Source organism: Microcaecilia unicolor, chromosome 1, assembly GCF_901765095.1.
Source record: "Microcaecilia unicolor chromosome 1, aMicUni1.1, whole genome shotgun sequence".
In the NCBI taxonomy this organism is placed as follows: domain Eukaryota; kingdom Metazoa; phylum Chordata; class Amphibia; order Gymnophiona; family Siphonopidae; genus Microcaecilia; species Microcaecilia unicolor.
This window is the reverse complement of record NC_044031.1, coordinates 405,574,179-405,589,994: the sequence shown is the minus strand read 5'-3', so window position 1 is coordinate 405,589,994 and position 15,816 is coordinate 405,574,179. Positions and strand designations below refer to the sequence as shown.

The 15,816-nt window shown below is 49.2% G+C and overlaps 1 protein-coding gene across 3 annotated transcripts in view; it reads left to right on the top strand.

Annotated features, from left to right (window-relative positions):
• NUP153 (nucleoporin 153) overlaps window positions 1-15,816 on the top strand; it is a 256,824-nt gene that overhangs the window by 88,719 nt on the left and 152,289 nt on the right. For all 3 annotated transcript variants that reach the window (XM_030211374.1, XM_030211384.1, XM_030211366.1), the window contains exons 9-10: window positions 1,550-1,696; window positions 3,806-3,858. In XM_030211374.1, coding sequence (XP_030067234.1) covers window positions 1,550-1,696; window positions 3,806-3,858 — 200 coding nt within the window. The remainder of the gene's footprint in view (window positions 1-1,549; window positions 1,697-3,805; window positions 3,859-15,816) is intronic.

The window sequence follows — 15,816 nt, the reverse complement described above, 5'->3', positions numbered from 1 at the left end:
GGATACCACACCGAACCATGCGCTCCTTTTTAAAAGTTTGTGTTTCTCTTCTTGCTGCCTTTAGTTTTTCATGAATGTCAACTCTTTTGCCTTTTTTAGTTTATTTTATTAATCAGCCACTTGTTTGGAGAACCATATCCATTTCCTCCTCCTCTTGCTTTTCTTTACTTACTTAAATGTCTGTTTCTGATTTTATAGCTCCTTTTCAGTTTGGGTCGCAGATTCTCCACTTCTCTTATGTCCTTCCATCCAATCAGCAATTATTTATTCAAAATAACACTTTTGAGACCAGTATTCCAAAAGGCTGTGAGCAAGTAGCTTACCTTGTATAACTTCACTTAAATATTCAGTAGCTCTTATCTGCATGGGTTTTCCACTGAATAACCCCAGACAAGAGTTATCCCTATAACTTTAGGGCAGCCACGCAGCCTTACCAGATTTAGATGTATGATTTTTAGGTGGTCAACACTGAATGGGTACCCTGACAAGATAAAGTCTAACCACATCTTTAGAACCTTTCCAGCCCTCTTTTCTTTGTCTAGATAAATTTTATGTGAACAGTTTACCTGCACAAAATTTACTCACAGAGGAAGGTGGGAATTTCAGACCATGGGCTTTATCTGGCAGTCTTGAAAAACTAATTGGGCAAACCCTTAGATATTAACTTCTTTAAGTAGAGCTAATAGGAATACCCCCCTCTCTCTCTCCCTTCTCATTCTCAAGCAGAAATTATTTTTAATTTATGAAACATGCTTATGCTTTCAAAAGGATTTTTTTTTTCTGTAAAATACGTAAACACCAAGAGAAATTGGTCTTCCGGACCTCCTCAGTTGCTTACTTTTTTAATGGATATCCCTGGTGCACCTCAGTTTGATGGTTTACCTCTTCTCTCTCCTCTTGTCTGCTGTTCTGTACATTGATGGTGTACACTAGGCTGTAAAGGTAGTGATAGCAGGCTGTGGTGTGGAAAGTAGGATAATGAAACTCATTTGTGGAGTCACAGCTGTTCTAATGAATTGGGAAGGTCCATGAAGCATTGTGGACAGGGGGAGCCCAGGCATTTTGGATAGGAGACAGATGCTGGGCTCAGCTGCTCTTAGGTGAAAGGAAAGCAATTGTCTGCTTGTGCCATCATGCCTTCAGTGTTTGGCTTGAGAAATAGGGGTTTAGGGATAGAATGCCTTGACAGGGGGAGCATATGAGAGTTCTATGTTCTGCTGTTCGAACAGATTGCCACTTCACACAAAACAAGAAGGATAAAATGATGTGAGCTGTCATTTCTTCAGACTGGTGCTTTTTCCAAGGACACTGCAGTAACATTTTGAATATGATCATTTTCATATTTTCTTCTCTGGGCCTGGTGACTGAAGAGCTGTGTGCAGTTAATGTGGTTTACAGCACGCCTGTCAGTTCACAATTTGTATTACTCAGTGTTGGTGGCTACTGACTGTACAGGTTGACATCTAGGAGTCTTAATTACTGAACTTATTGATTAGTGGCTTTTAACCTGTCACATTTTATGTTTACCCTTTTTTGTCCTTTTTAAAAGGTGGACGCCCAATATCCTCCTGTCCAGAAGCTAACGACGCCAAAGGTTCTTAGTATACCTTCAAACCGCTCAATGTATATCAAGCCGTCCCTGACTCCAGCTGCTCCACCTAGTAAGAGTAGCCGAAGAGCAGAGGGAAAACGCAGAGTAAGTTATAACTTTCTGCTGCTTGTGAATGAGGTGTGCAATGTTGGGTATTTCTCCAGTGGTACAACTCTCTTCTGGTATTAAAAGTGCCTTGCAGCACTGGGGAGAGGGACTTTTTGCTCACTCGCTGTCTGCAAGGAGTAGCTGGGAACAGTTCTTTTACTGTGAGCTGCATGTTTGGACTTAAGGTGCTTAGGACCCAGCAGGACCCCCTTCTTTCACTCCAGCTATTTGCATAATTTGAATGCCAATCTGTGCATTCAAGTGATAGAGGAGTCTCAAGGGACACCAAAAACTTTTATAAGGAGAAATCTTCCACTCTTCTACAAAGTTCCCCTGCCTACCGATTGTAGTAGGGGAAACTTGAAGGGAAAAAGGGTAGGTATGATGGCAAATTGGTGACTTAAGGGAAGCCTTTAGGAGTTGAAAAGGATCATTCTGTAATGAGGGGGCATAAGTGCAGGGCAGCAGGAAAGAACCACAGTTGCACTTCTCAATCAACAAACAGCGAGGGTATGTTCTCACCACCTCTATTAGCGGGGGGGGGGGGGGGGGGGGGGCAGGTAGGCATGAGCTTTAGCAGAGGAACTATGGTACCCAGGAACTGCTCAGTTACTTTGAAAACTTCAAATATTAATGATCTTTGAGCTGTACAAGAAATAAGGAGAATATTTTTTCAGCAGATGCCATTTCTTGTTTCTGTTGCTAGAATGTTATAGGTAGGTCTGCATTACAGTGGAAGATGCTAAAAGTTGCAGGAAAATGACCTTCTGGTATGGTAACTTATGCCTCGCAAAGGCTATACTGTCAGTCTTGTTGCACAGAGGCTAGCCCATGTCCAGGCAGAGATATGTTGTACGCTGCACTGATGGTGAGCAGTGCCAGTGAGCACATGTGAACTTGTTCTGGACATAGTTTGAATTTAGATCATGTCTTTCTCGGTATTCAAACTGAATTACCTTTTGGTAATTGACTTTGCCCAAGATCACAAGGAGCAGCAGTGGGGATTTGAACTCTGAATTCTGTGGTTCTTAGCTTGCTGCTTCAACCATTAGGCTACTCCTCCACTCTTGATTTTGGGGAAACAGTGTAGAAAGAGGACGGAACTGGCAAGGGAGTCTGTAGAATATCAAGATTTCTGTGGGATGCACATGATTATACAGGACAACTCGCAAACACAGAATCCTGGCTTTAGAATGAGCTGTCACCTTCTTCTGTCTGGCTAATATAAGTTGTAATGGTTTAGGAGTGAAAAAAGGTGTTAAACGTGCAAGCCACTGTGTGACCTTTCTTTTTTTTTTTTTTTTACTTTAAATTTTTATTGAATGTTTTGAAACATTTTTTAAAACATTAGAAACAGTCAGAGCTTGCAACATATACCACACCCCTGACTTGTAATTCCAACATGAACAAACTCAATAATTTTAATCCATTCTTCAGATACAGAACCCTCCATCCATATTCCGCATCCCGTTGTCCCCCACTTTGTATGTCACCTATCTTACTACATGTGGTGGGATCAGTTTTGCCCCTTGTCATGTCCCTCCCCCCCCCCCCCCCCCCAAAAAAAAAAAAAAAAATCCCCTTCCTAACCCCCTTCCCTGGAATGTAACCTCAGCCCCTTAAAGTCCATCTATCATTTTTTGAAGTCTTGCCCATCCCCTTTTATGTCAAAGCTCTCCCTCCCTTCTGTATAATGTTAAACGCTCCATCTGCCACATTAGTCTCAATTTAAGCCTCCAATCCCCTATTTTTGGAGGATCTACTGATTTCCAGCAGCGCGCTATAAGGCACTTAGCTGCTGCTAATCCCCACCGCATCAGCTTACTCTCTTCCCACACCTCGCGCTCATTATACAGTCCCAGTAAACACTGTCGTGGATCACACACCAACGAAACTCTCATGGATTTGGCCAGCACCTTCATCACTGCTTGCCAAAATACCCTGTGTGACCTTTCTTTGTAGACTTGCGGTTTTCTAAGAGAGAAAAATTGGGGGTGTCAAAATTGAAATGGTGTTGCTGTAAGTTAGCTTTGTGTTTGAAGGAATTCTTTAGGAGCAGGTGACACATCTAGCCAAAAGCTAAAACTGAACACCCTGTGCTTGCAGGAGGCAAGAGAGAAGGATCGGGCTCTGGAGCCACAGCTGGAACCAGCTGAAAGGTATGAAATTCCTTTATTTGTTTTAGGATGCTAGAGATGTTTTCTGAAGTGATTCTGATATGTGGGGTCAGCAAAAGAACAAGCACCTCTGATTTACCATGTATATACATGCCTCAGGTTGGGCTGCTTCTGACTGCTGAGAAACAAACTCAGTGGGTTGGTTTACATCACCAAGAGAAAACCATGATGGAAATTTTTTTTTTTCATTTAAGTTGCTTTCTGATATTACAGAGTGGTGCAAATCTGATCATCAAAACAAGTTAATTTTTTAACTCAGTAGAACATTTTGCAACATATAGGAGGGGTATACATGCTCTCCTTTTCCCTTCTGCTGCTATGCCACTCTGCTCCAGGAGCCGGAGGAAGGGAGTGCCAGTACCTGCTGCATCCCTACCTCTTGCCACTGATTGGTTCAAGTTTGTAGAATAAGCCAATCACAGGCAATTGGCAGAGAAGCAGTAGTGCTGAGATGTGGCTAACCTTTGCACCCTCTGTATCAGCTGTCAGTGATGCCAGAGGAGAAAGGCAGGGCTTGGAGATCCTGGAGCTGGATCTCTATATCAGGGGTGTAGCCAGACCTCAGCGGTAGGGGGTCCAGAGCCCGAGGTGGGGGGGGCACAGTTTAGCCCGCCTTCCCCTGCTGCCGCCGCCCCCCCTGCCACTTTCAACCCTCCCCCCTCCATTTTCAGACCCTGCCACTGCCAGGTACCTTTGCTGGTGTGGTTCCCCAACCCCCGCCAACTGAAATATTCAGCGCTGGTCTCCAGTGCATTCGCTGATCTGTTTCTTTGTGTTCTGACGTCCTGCATGCATGTTACGTGCACTCAGGAGTCAGGACTCACAGAAACAGATCAGCGAAGGCACCGGAGAAGACTTTGGCTGGCGGGGGTTGGGGACCCCCGCTAGCAATGGTACCTGGTGGCGGCAGGGATCTAAAGTGGTGGGGGGGGGGGGGTGTCGAAAGTAGAGGGGGCCAGAGCTAAATCTGTGGTGGCCCGTGGCCCCACCTAGCTATGCCCTTGCTCTATGTCAAGGCCATTTTTAGATGTGATGGCTTCTAAACCTGTTCAACTACTTTATACAAGTCATTAGACTTAGCTGCAATAACTTTCTTTTTCCAGCAGCATGGCATATGTTTTGAAATTTTACTTGTCAAATCAGGTGTGCTAAAAGGCATCCAGAGAGTCCTGAAGAATGATAACTTACCAGGTGAATTCTGTAGTTTACTAACTAGTTGATGACTTTGTTCCTTAGCCACCCCACCTTCATCTTTATCCACATCATTTGCTGCTAGAAGGTAGTTTTTAGAAGCCAGTTTTTAGTAGGGTTTCATTCTTGCAGCTGGGCCCCTCCTGGCATGGTTTACAGTTGATACATGTTCCTATTTGCCACCCAGGACATGAATTTCTTCAAAATATTCTCAGGCTTTCTTTTTTTTTTAATGCCTCAGAAGCCATGACTTCTGTCTCTGGTGAAGTGTATATAGGGAGCTGTGTGTGTGTCTGCTGAATAAGTTCTGCTCTTTTTCTTTTTATTCACACTTCTTTTTCATTTTTTTACCTCTGTTATTTCCTGTATTGTCCTTCTGCCAACTTTGGCCCATCTCCAAAACCACATAACCAGAGAACAATAATCTTGTTTAACCTGTCTCTATTCGCATGTGACTTTAGTCTACTGAAAGAGAGAAAACGAAAGTGAGAGCTAGTAGTTACTAGGCAGTTCTAAATAGAGGGAGGCATTTTCGAAATTGAAATAAATGCCCAGGTTGGAGGAAGTGACGTCAGTGCTCGGGAATGGAGGTCTAACAGCAGAGCTCTGTTAGGGCTGTGATTAAAAGTGAGCTTTTTTCCCCCCGGATTCCCTCTTCAAAATGCCCCTCAGGTTCTCTGACCCTTATAGAGCCCCAGCATGTCCTCTCAGAAGCGATTGGAGAGGTTTTAAGTTTGCTCCGGAGGTGGAGGATCATTGTTGATTTGTGGGCAGACAAGACTGGAGCACATGTGTTAAAGATGGCATCGGAGCAGACAGATTCAGAGGACGATGACCTGCAGATGGCATTCGAGGACAGCGAGGAACTTACTAAGCAGGATGTGGTGAAATGGTTCTGGGTTTGGCAGTGTGAATTAAAAGCTGTTTTTGTCAATATTGAATCTGCACTAGCAGAAATCTGCCAGGATGTTTGTGAGATCGGTGGCAGGTTGAAACAGGTTGAGGACGGCTTGGACTCACTAGAGAGCCATGTGCAGAATCTGCAGGCAGCATTCGCAGGAGCTTCAGACTGTTTTCAGCATGCTTGAAGGAGTCTTATAAAGACTTGCAGGCAAGTGGTCACCCAGATTTGTTCATTTTTACTGGAGGGGGCAGAGGGGTGGAAGCCACAGTGCTACACAAAATGTGCAGTTGGACAGACTGCATAGGAGTTTGGGCCTGAACAAAAATTTGGCCCCTAGGGATATTATAGTATGCTTCCACGATTTCCGATCATGTTCCAGTTAGGGTAGAATTGGGTGATATGGAGGGAAGTCTCTGGTATGGGCTTTTGGAGACTTAATTAACGTTTGTTGGGAGACTGTCAGGTCTGTGAGGATGTCAAGGGAATAATTGGTAATTTGTTAGATAATGACAGTGGGGAGGTGTCTGATGGTTGCCTATGGAACGCTGTTAAGGCTGTAGTGCTGAGGCATCTCCTTAAATGAGGGGCATGTAGGAAATGGGCTAAGGATAAAGGAGCATTTGTGCTTTAAGGAGAGGAGGCATCAGGTGGTCTTATATCCTGCCTATTGGCAGAATTGATTTGGGTCCAAGGTGACCTAAGCAGGCTGCAGATTGAGAAGGCTGACTTCATGGTTGCCAGCTCCCCCCAAAAGTTTTTGAATTTGCCAATTGGTCAGGTAACCATGCTGGCACTGCGCCTTTGTGAGCGATGAGCAAAGCTTTTTAGTTCAAAAAATTAAAGGGTTAAGGGATCTTCTCCGAGGACAAGCAGGCTGCTTGTTCTCACGACTGGGTGACGTCCGCGGCAGCCCCCACCAACCGGAAGAAGCTTCGCGGGCGGTCCGCACGCAGGGCACGCCCACCGCGCATGCGCGGCCGTCTTCCCGCCCGTGCGCGACGTTCCTGCCAGTCCTTTTCTTTCTGCGCCTGGAGAGAGTCGTGCTACTGCCGCTCTCTCTTCGTCAGCCCCGGAAAGCCGTCGCGTTTATGCGAATTCTGTTTATTTTTCGTTTAGTTTTGATTGCCGCGCGCTCCGAATTTCTTTAAAAAAAAAAAAAAAAAGAGAGCACGCGCTCTAATTTTCCCTTGTTTTCGAGCGGGGGCGTCGCGCTGCGGCCTTGTGGCCGCGCGGTCGATTATTTTTTCGAGGTGTGATTACCGCCACCATCGACGACTTTAACTTCGCCGACGCGATTTTTCCGTCGATGTCCTCGAAGGTCCCAAGTGGATTTAAGAAGTGTGGTTGGTGCGGCCGGCCGATCTCGCAGACCGACACCCACGCTTGGTGCCTCCAGTGCCTCGGGCCGGAGCACAATATCAAGTAGTGTTCTCTGTGTCTTGGTCTACGGAAACGGACTCAGGTTGCGAGGCAAGTTCTGCGGGACCGTCTTTTTGGAACTTGCGCCGGCCCCTCGACGTCGACCTCAACGGCATCGGTATCGAAGGCCGGTTCTTCGGTACCGGTATCGATGCCCGAGAAATCGGCACCGATGGCATCGACCCCAGGAGCACAGGTCCCGTCGGCCCGCCGGTCCTCCGGCGAGGGTAGGGGTGAGAGGCCGCGTGGGCAATCGGCCCCGGTCACTTCCTCAGCCCATGGCCCTCGGGGCCGAACCCTGTCTGACCCGGTTCCTCGGGACCGAGGGGGATCGACCTCCTCCTCCTCCATGCCACCTGGCACCGATGACGGGCACCACAAGAAATCTAAAAAGCGCCGTCATCGGTCGCCTTCCATGCATCCGGCTCTCGGTACTGGAGAGGAGTCGACGCCGAAACATCCGAGTCGAGAGGAAAGGTCCCCCTCGGTAGTGGAGGTACCGACACGTCAGGGTCCCAGCACTTCGGTGCAGTCTCCTGGACCCGACCAGCTTCCAGCACCGACGCCTCTACCGGCCCCCCCGTCTTTCCCGGCAGCGGGCCTTTACGAGTGCCTCTGAGCCATCCTTCCGGGGATCCTGGAAGGGCTGATGCGCCAGGCTGTGCCGGTGCCGGGGGTGCTTGCACCCTCAGCGCCGTTGACTGTGGCGCCGGCGAGCTCTAGCCCGGTGCCGAGGTCGTCGACACCGCCGCCGCTTGCGGCGCCGGTCTCGACCGCCACGCAGGTGGAGTCGATGGAGGGAGCTTCGTCCCCGCCGGCGCGGGAGACCACCGCTCGACGACACCGAGGCCTCGGTGCCTCGACGTCGAGCCGGGCCCGGTTAAGGACTCAGCTACATGAGCTCATGTCCGATACCGAGGAAGAGGCCTCGTGGGGGGAAGAGGAGGACCCCAGATATTTCTCCTCAGAGGAGTCTGCGGGTCTTCCCTCGGACCCCACGCCTTCACCAGAGAGGAAGCTCTCACCCCCTGAGAGCCTCTCCTTTGTAAGGGACATGTCTATTTGCATTCCCTTCCCTGTGGTCTCTGTGGATGAGCCGAGGGCTGAGATGCTCGAGGTCCTCGACTATACATCACCACCTAGAGAGTCCTCCACGGTACCGTTGCACAATGTCCTCAAGGAGACACTGCTTCGGAACTGGATGAGACCACTATCTAATCCCATCATTCCCAAGAAAGCAGAGTCCCAGTACAGAATCCACTCGGACCCAGAGTTAATGCGGCCCCAATTGCCCCATGACTCGGCGGTCTTGGATTCTGCTCTCAAGAGGGCACGGAGTTCGAGGGATACCGCCTCGGCGCCCCCGGGGCGGGAGTCTCGCACTCTGGACTCGTTAGGGAGGAAGGCCTACCAATCCTCCATGCTCGTGACCCGCATCCAGTCATACCAGCTCTATACGAGCATCCACATGTGGAACAATGTGAAGCAGCTGGCGGACCTGGTCGATAAGCTCCCGCCGGAGCAGTCCAGGCCTTATCAGGAGGTGGTCAGGCAGCTGAAGGCGTGCAGAAAGTTCCTGTCCAGGGGTATCTATGACACCTGTGACGTGGCATCTCGTGCTGCGGCCCAAGGTATAGTGATGCGCAGGCTCTCATGGCTGCATGCCTCTGACCTGGACAACCGCACCCAGCAGAGACTGGCCGACGTCCCTTGCCGGGGGGATAATATTTTTGGTGAGAAGGTCGAGCAGCTGGTGGACCAACTGCATCAGCGGGAAACCGCCCTCGACAAGCTCTCCCACCGGGCGCCTTCAGCATCCACCTCAGCAGGTGGACGTTTTTCCCGGGCCCGGCAGGCTGTGTCCTATTCTTTTGCAAAGCGTAGGTACACCCAGCCGGCCCGAAGGCCTCGCCAGGCACAGGGACAGCCCTAGCGCGCTCGTTCTCGTCAACAGCGTGCGCCTAAGCAGCCCCCTGCGCCTCCACAGCAAAAGCCGGGGACGGGCTTTTGACTGGATCCACGGGAACATAGCCGCCCTCAAAGTGTCCATACCGGACGATCTGCCGGTCGGAGGGAGGTTAAAATTTTTTCACCACAGGTGGCCTCTCATAACCTCCGACCAGTGGGTTCTCCAAATAGTGCGGTGCGGATACGCCCTGAATTTGGCCTCCCTGCCACCAAATTGTCCTCTGGGAGCTCAATCCTTCAGCTCCCATCACAAGCAGGTACTTGCAGAGGAACTCTCCGCCCTTCTCAGCGCCAATGCGGTCGAGCCCGTACCACCCGGGCAAGAAGGGCAGGGATTCTATTCCAGGTACTTCCTTGTGGAAAAGAAAACAGGGGGGATGCGTCCCATCCTAGACCTGAGAGGCCTGAACAAATACCTGGTCAAAGAAAAGTTCAGGATGCTTTCCTTGGGCACCCTTCTGCCAATGATTCAGAAAAACGATTGGCTATGTTCCCTGGATTTAAAGGACGCATACACTCATATCCCGATACTGCCAGCTCACAGACAGTATCTCAGATTCCGCCTGGGTGCACGGCACTTTCAGTATTGTGTGCTGCCCTTTGGGCTCGCCTCTGCCCCACGAGTGTTTACAAAGTGTCTCGTGGTGGTAGCGGCCTACCTACGCAAGCTGGGAGTGCACGTGTTCCCATATCTCGACGATTGGCTGGTCAAGAGCACCTCTGAGGCAGGAGCCCTCCGGTCTATGCAGTGCACTATTCAACTTCTGGAGCTGCTGGGGTTTGTGATAAATTACCCAAAGTCCCATCTCCAGCCAACTCAGTCTCTGGAATTCATAGGAGCTCTGCTGAATACCCAGACGGCTCAGGCCTTCCTTCCCGAAGCGAGGGCCAACAACCTCCTGTCCCTGGCTTCGCAGACCAGAGCGTCTCAGCAGGTCACAGCTCGGCAGATGTTGAGACTTCTGGGTCATATGGCCTCCACAGTTCATGTGACTCCCATGGCTCGTCTTCACATGAGATCTGCTCAATGGACCCTAGCTTCCCAGTGGTTTCAGGCCACCGGGAATCTAGAAGATGTCATCCGCCTCTCCACCAGTTGCCGCACTTCACTGCTCTGGTGGACCATCCGGACCAATTTGACCCTGGGACGCCCATTCCAAATTCCGCAGCCCACGAAAGTGCTGACGACGGATGCATCTCGCCTGGGGTGGGGAGCTCATGTCGATGGGCTCCACACCCAGGGTCTGTGGTCCCTCCAGGAAAAGGATCTGCAGATCAACCTCCTGGAGCTCCGAGCGATCTGGAACGCACTGAAGGCTTTCAGAGATCGGCTGTCCTACCAAATTATTCAAATTTGGACAGACAATCAGGTTGCAATGTATTACACCAACAAGCAGGGGGGCACCGGATCTCGCCCCTTGTGTCAGGAAGCCGTCGGCATGTGGCGTTGGGCTTACCAGTTCGGCATGCTCCTCCAAGCCACATACCTGGCAGGTGTAAACAACAGTCTGGCCGACAGACTGAGCAGAGTCATGCAACCGCACGAGTGGTCACTTCATTCCAGAGTGGTACGCAAGATCTTCCGAGAGTGGGGCACCCCCTCTGTGGACCTTTTCGCCTCTCAGACCAACCACAAGCTGCCTCTGTTCTGTTCCAGACTACAGGCACACGGCAGGCTAGCGTCGGATGCCTTTCTCCTCCATTGGGGGTCCGGCCTCCTGTATGCTTATCCTCCCATACCTTTGGTGGGGAAGACCTTACTGAAGCTCAAGCAAGACCACGGCACCATGATTCTGATAGCGCCCTTTTGGCCCCGTCAGATCTGGTTCCCTCTTCTTCTGGAGTTGTCCTCAGAAGAACCTCAGCTGCACCCCAACCTTCAGTCCCTGGCTCTCACGGCCTGGATGTTGAGGGCGTAGACTTCACTGCGTTGGGTCTGTCTGAGGGTATCTCCCGTGTCTTGCTTGTCTCTAGGAAGGATTCCACTAAAAAGAGTTACTTTTTCAAGTGGAGGAGGTTTGTTGTTTGGTGTGAGAGCAAGGCCCTAGAACCTCGTTCTTGCCCTGCACGGAACCTGCTTGAATACCTTCTGCACTTATCAGAGTCTGGCCTCAAGACCAACTCAGTAAGGAATCACCTTAGTGCGATTAGTGCTTACCATTATCGTGTGGAGGGTAAAGCCATCTCTGGAGAGCCTTTAGTCGTTCGATTCATGAGAGGCTTGCTTTTGTCAAAGCCCCCTATCAAGCCTCCTACAGTGTCATGGGATCTCAACGTCGTCCTCACCCAGCTGATGAAACCTCCTTTTGAGCCACTGAACACCTGCCATCTGAAGTACTTGACCTGGAAGGTCATTTTCTTGGTGGCAGTTACTTCAGCTCGTAGGGTCAGTGAGCTTCAAGCCCTAGTAGCTCATGCTCCTTATACAAAATTTCATCACAACAGAGTAGTGCTCCGCACCCACCCAAAGTTCCTGCCGAAGGTGGTGTCGGAGTTCCATCTTAACCAGTCAATTGTCTTGCCAACATTCTTCCCCAGGCCGCATACCCGCCCTGCTGAACGTCAGTTGCACACATTGGACTGCAAGAGAGCATTGGCCTTCTACTTGGAGCGGACACAGCCCCACAGACAGTCCGCCCAATTGTTTGTTTCTTTCGACCCTAACAGGCTAGGGGTCGCTGTCGGGAAACGCACCATCTCCAATTGGCTAGCAGATTGCATTTCCTTCACTTACGCCCAGGCTGGGCTGGCTCTTGAGGGTCATGTCACGGCTCATAGTGTTAGAGCCATGGCAGCGTCAGTGGCCCACTTGAAGTCAGCCACTATTGAAGAGATCTGCAAGGCTGCGAGGTGGTCATCTGTCCACACATTCACATCACATTACTGCCTCCAGCAGGATACCCGACGCGACAGTCGGTTCGGGCAGTCGGTGCTGCAGAATCTGTTTGGGGTGTAAATCCAACTCCACCCTCCAGGACCCGCATTTATTCTGATCAGGCTGCACTCTCAGTTGTTCTTCGTAGGTCAATTTTCTGTTGTATCTTCGCCGTTGCGAGGTTCAATTGACCTGGGTTCTTGTTTTGAGTGAGCCTGAGAGCTAGGGATACCCCAGTCGTGAGAACAAGCAGCCTGCTTGTCCTCGGAGAAAGTGAATGATACATACCTGTAGCAGGTGTTCTCCGAGGACAGCAGGCTGATTGTTCTCACCTACCCTCCCTCCTCCCCTTTGGAGTTGCGTTTTCATCTTTTTTGCTTCTCATTCAACTGGCGGGAACGGTCGCGCACGGGCGGGAAGACGGCCGGTGCATGCGCGGTGGGCGTGCCCTGCGTGCGGACCGCCCGCGAAGCTTCTTCTGGTTGGTGGGGGCTGCCGCGGACGTCACCCAGTCGTGAGAACAATCAGCCTGCTGTCCTCGGAGAACACCTGCTACAGGTATGTATCATTCATTTTCTGTGTTATACAGGTGAGAACATCTGTCGTGGTTTTCTTGATTTTTTTTTTTTTTAATCAGAATCTCTGTAGGGATTCTTCTTGCATATCAGCAATTCAACAGTATCTTGATTTGGTGAACTTAACCATGCCTTTCTGCTGAGAAGAGGGTTGCCTTGGATGCCCCTCTTTCACTTTCTGAGATAGATGGGGTGATTATGAGCCAGATCACTGGAAAATCCCTCGGGCTTGATGGGTTCATGGCAAAACTTTATAAACATTTTACTGGTGAGGTGGGGCTCTTATTGTATAGGGTGGGAAATGGGTTGCTTGTGCATACTACTTTGCCTCTGAGTATGCAGGAGGCAGATATTTCGATCTTACTGAAACCTGGTAAGAATCCTGTGGTATTCAACTACTACTACTACTACTAACTTCTGTAGCGCTACTAGATGTACTTAGCGCTGTACACGAACATGAAGAGACAGTCCCTGCTGGACAGAGCTTACAATCTTATTAGGACAGACAAACAGGACAAATAAGAGATAGGGGAATATTAAAGCGAGGATGATAAAATAAGGGTTCTGAACAAGTGAATAAGGGGTTAGGAGTTAAAAGCAGCATCAAAAAGGTGGGCTTTTAGCTTAGATTTGAAGACAGCCAGAGATGGAGCTTGACGTACCGACTCAGGAAGTCTATTCCAGGCATATGGTGCAGCAAGATAAAAGGAACGGAGTTTGGAGTTAGCGATGGAAGAGAAGGGTGCAGATAAGAGAGATTTACCCAGTGAATGGAGTTCCTGGGGAGGAATGTAGGGAGAGATGAGAGTGGAGAGGTACTGAGGAGCTGCAGAATGAATGCACTTATAGGTCAATAAGAGGAGTTTGAACTGTATGCGGAAACGGAAGCCAGTGACGTAACATACATACATACATAGTAGATGACGGCAGAAAAAGACCTGCACGGTCCATCTAGTCTGCCCAACAAGATAAACTCATATGTGCTACTTCTTGTGTATACGTTACCTTGATTTGTATCTGCCATTTTCAGGACACAGACCGTAGAAGTCTTGCCCAGAACTAGCCCCACCACCCAAACACCAGCCCCGCCTCCCAATCTCGGCTAAGCTTCTGAGGATCCATTCCTTCTGCACATGATTCCTTTGTTTATCCCACGCATGCTTGAACTCCGCTACCGTTTTCATCTCCACCTCCTCCCGCGGGAGGGCATTCCAAGTATCTACCACTCTCTCCGTGAAAAAATACTTCCTGACATTTTTCTTGAGTCTGCCCCCACTTCACTCTCATATCTTGTCCTCTCGTTCTACCGCCCTCCCATCTCCGGAAAAGGTTCGTTTGCGGATTTATACCTTTCAAATATTTGAACGTCTATCATATCACCCCTGTTTCTCCTTTCCTCCAGGGTATACATGTTCAGGTCCGCAAGTCTCTCCTCATGCGTCTTGTAACGCAAATCCCATACCATTCTCGTAGCTTTTCTTTGCACCGCTTCCATTTTTTTTTACAACCTTAGCAAGGTACGGCCTCCAGAACTGAACACAATACTCCAGGTGGGGCCTCACCAACGACTTATATAGGGGCATCAACACCTCTTTTCTTCTGCTGGTCACACCTCTCTCTATACAGCCTAGCAACCTTCTGGCCACGGCCACTGCCTTGTCACACTGTTTCGTCGCCTTCAGATCCTCAGATACTATCACCCCAAGATCCCTCTCCCCGTCCGTAACTATCAGACTCTCCCCGCCTAACACATACTTCTCCCGAGGATTTCTACTCCCTAAGTGCATCACTTTGCATTTCTTCGCATTGAATTTTAATTGCCAAACCTTAGACCATTCTTCTAGTTTCCGCAGATTCTTTTTCATGTTTTCCACTCCCGGGTGTCCACTCTGTTACAAATCTTAGTATCATCTGCAAAAAGGCAAACTTTACCTTCTAACCCTTCGGCAATGTCACTCATAAATATATTGAACAGAATCGGACCCAGCACCGATCCCTGAGGCACTCCACTACTCACCTTCCCCTCCTCCGAGCGAATTCCATTCTCCACCACCCTCTGGTTTCTGTCGGTCAACCAGTTCCTAATCCAGTTCACCACTTCCGGTCCTAGCTATCATCCTGTCCAGTTTATTCAAGAGCCTCCTGTGGGGAACCGTGTCAAAAGCTTTGCTGAAATCTAAGTAGATTACGTCCATAGCAGGTCATTGATTCAGTTCTCCAGTCACCTAGTCAAAGAATTCAATGAGATTCGTTTGACACGATTTCCCTTTGGTAAAACTATGTTGTATCGGTGACTTGAGGAGAGGGCTAATATGAGTATAACGACACTGGCGGAATATTAGTCGTGCAGCAGAATTTTGAACAGATTGAAGAGGAGAGAGATGGCTAAGTGGGAGACCTGTGAGAAGCAAGTTGCAATAGGCTAAATGAGAGGTGATAAGAGTGTGGATGAGGATTCTGGTAGTATGCTCAGAAAGGAAAGGGCAACTCTTATTGGCCTACATCACTTTTAGAGTTCAACGGTTTTTTATTGACGACAAAACAAATAAAAAAACACAAAAGCACAAATTCTCTCCAACATAACAGTATCCATATCATATTACATTTCTCAAGGCAGGATCTTATCAAATATATATCCTTATTTACAGTCATCAAATTCCCCAGGACCAAAGTCCACCACCTTAACCACTAGGCCACTCCTCCTTATGAAAGATCCACTGTACATTTAGTATTGAAATGTTGCCATACCAGCTCTCCCTCCCTCTAAAGACAGTACCCTCCCCTTCCCTGTCCCACAGGGTCTGGACTCTGATAACCCCCATGAGTCACGGGCCTAGGAGGCTCCATGTTATATCTATGCCATTGAGGGATCACTGAGAACATTACAAGCTTCTCCCCAGTGACCACATCTCTCTGATGGTGAAAGTATTTAACACAGATGTTCTAACTTATGTAGTACACCTACACCCGAACTCTCACAGTAGCAAATCTTAAACATTATTAACATG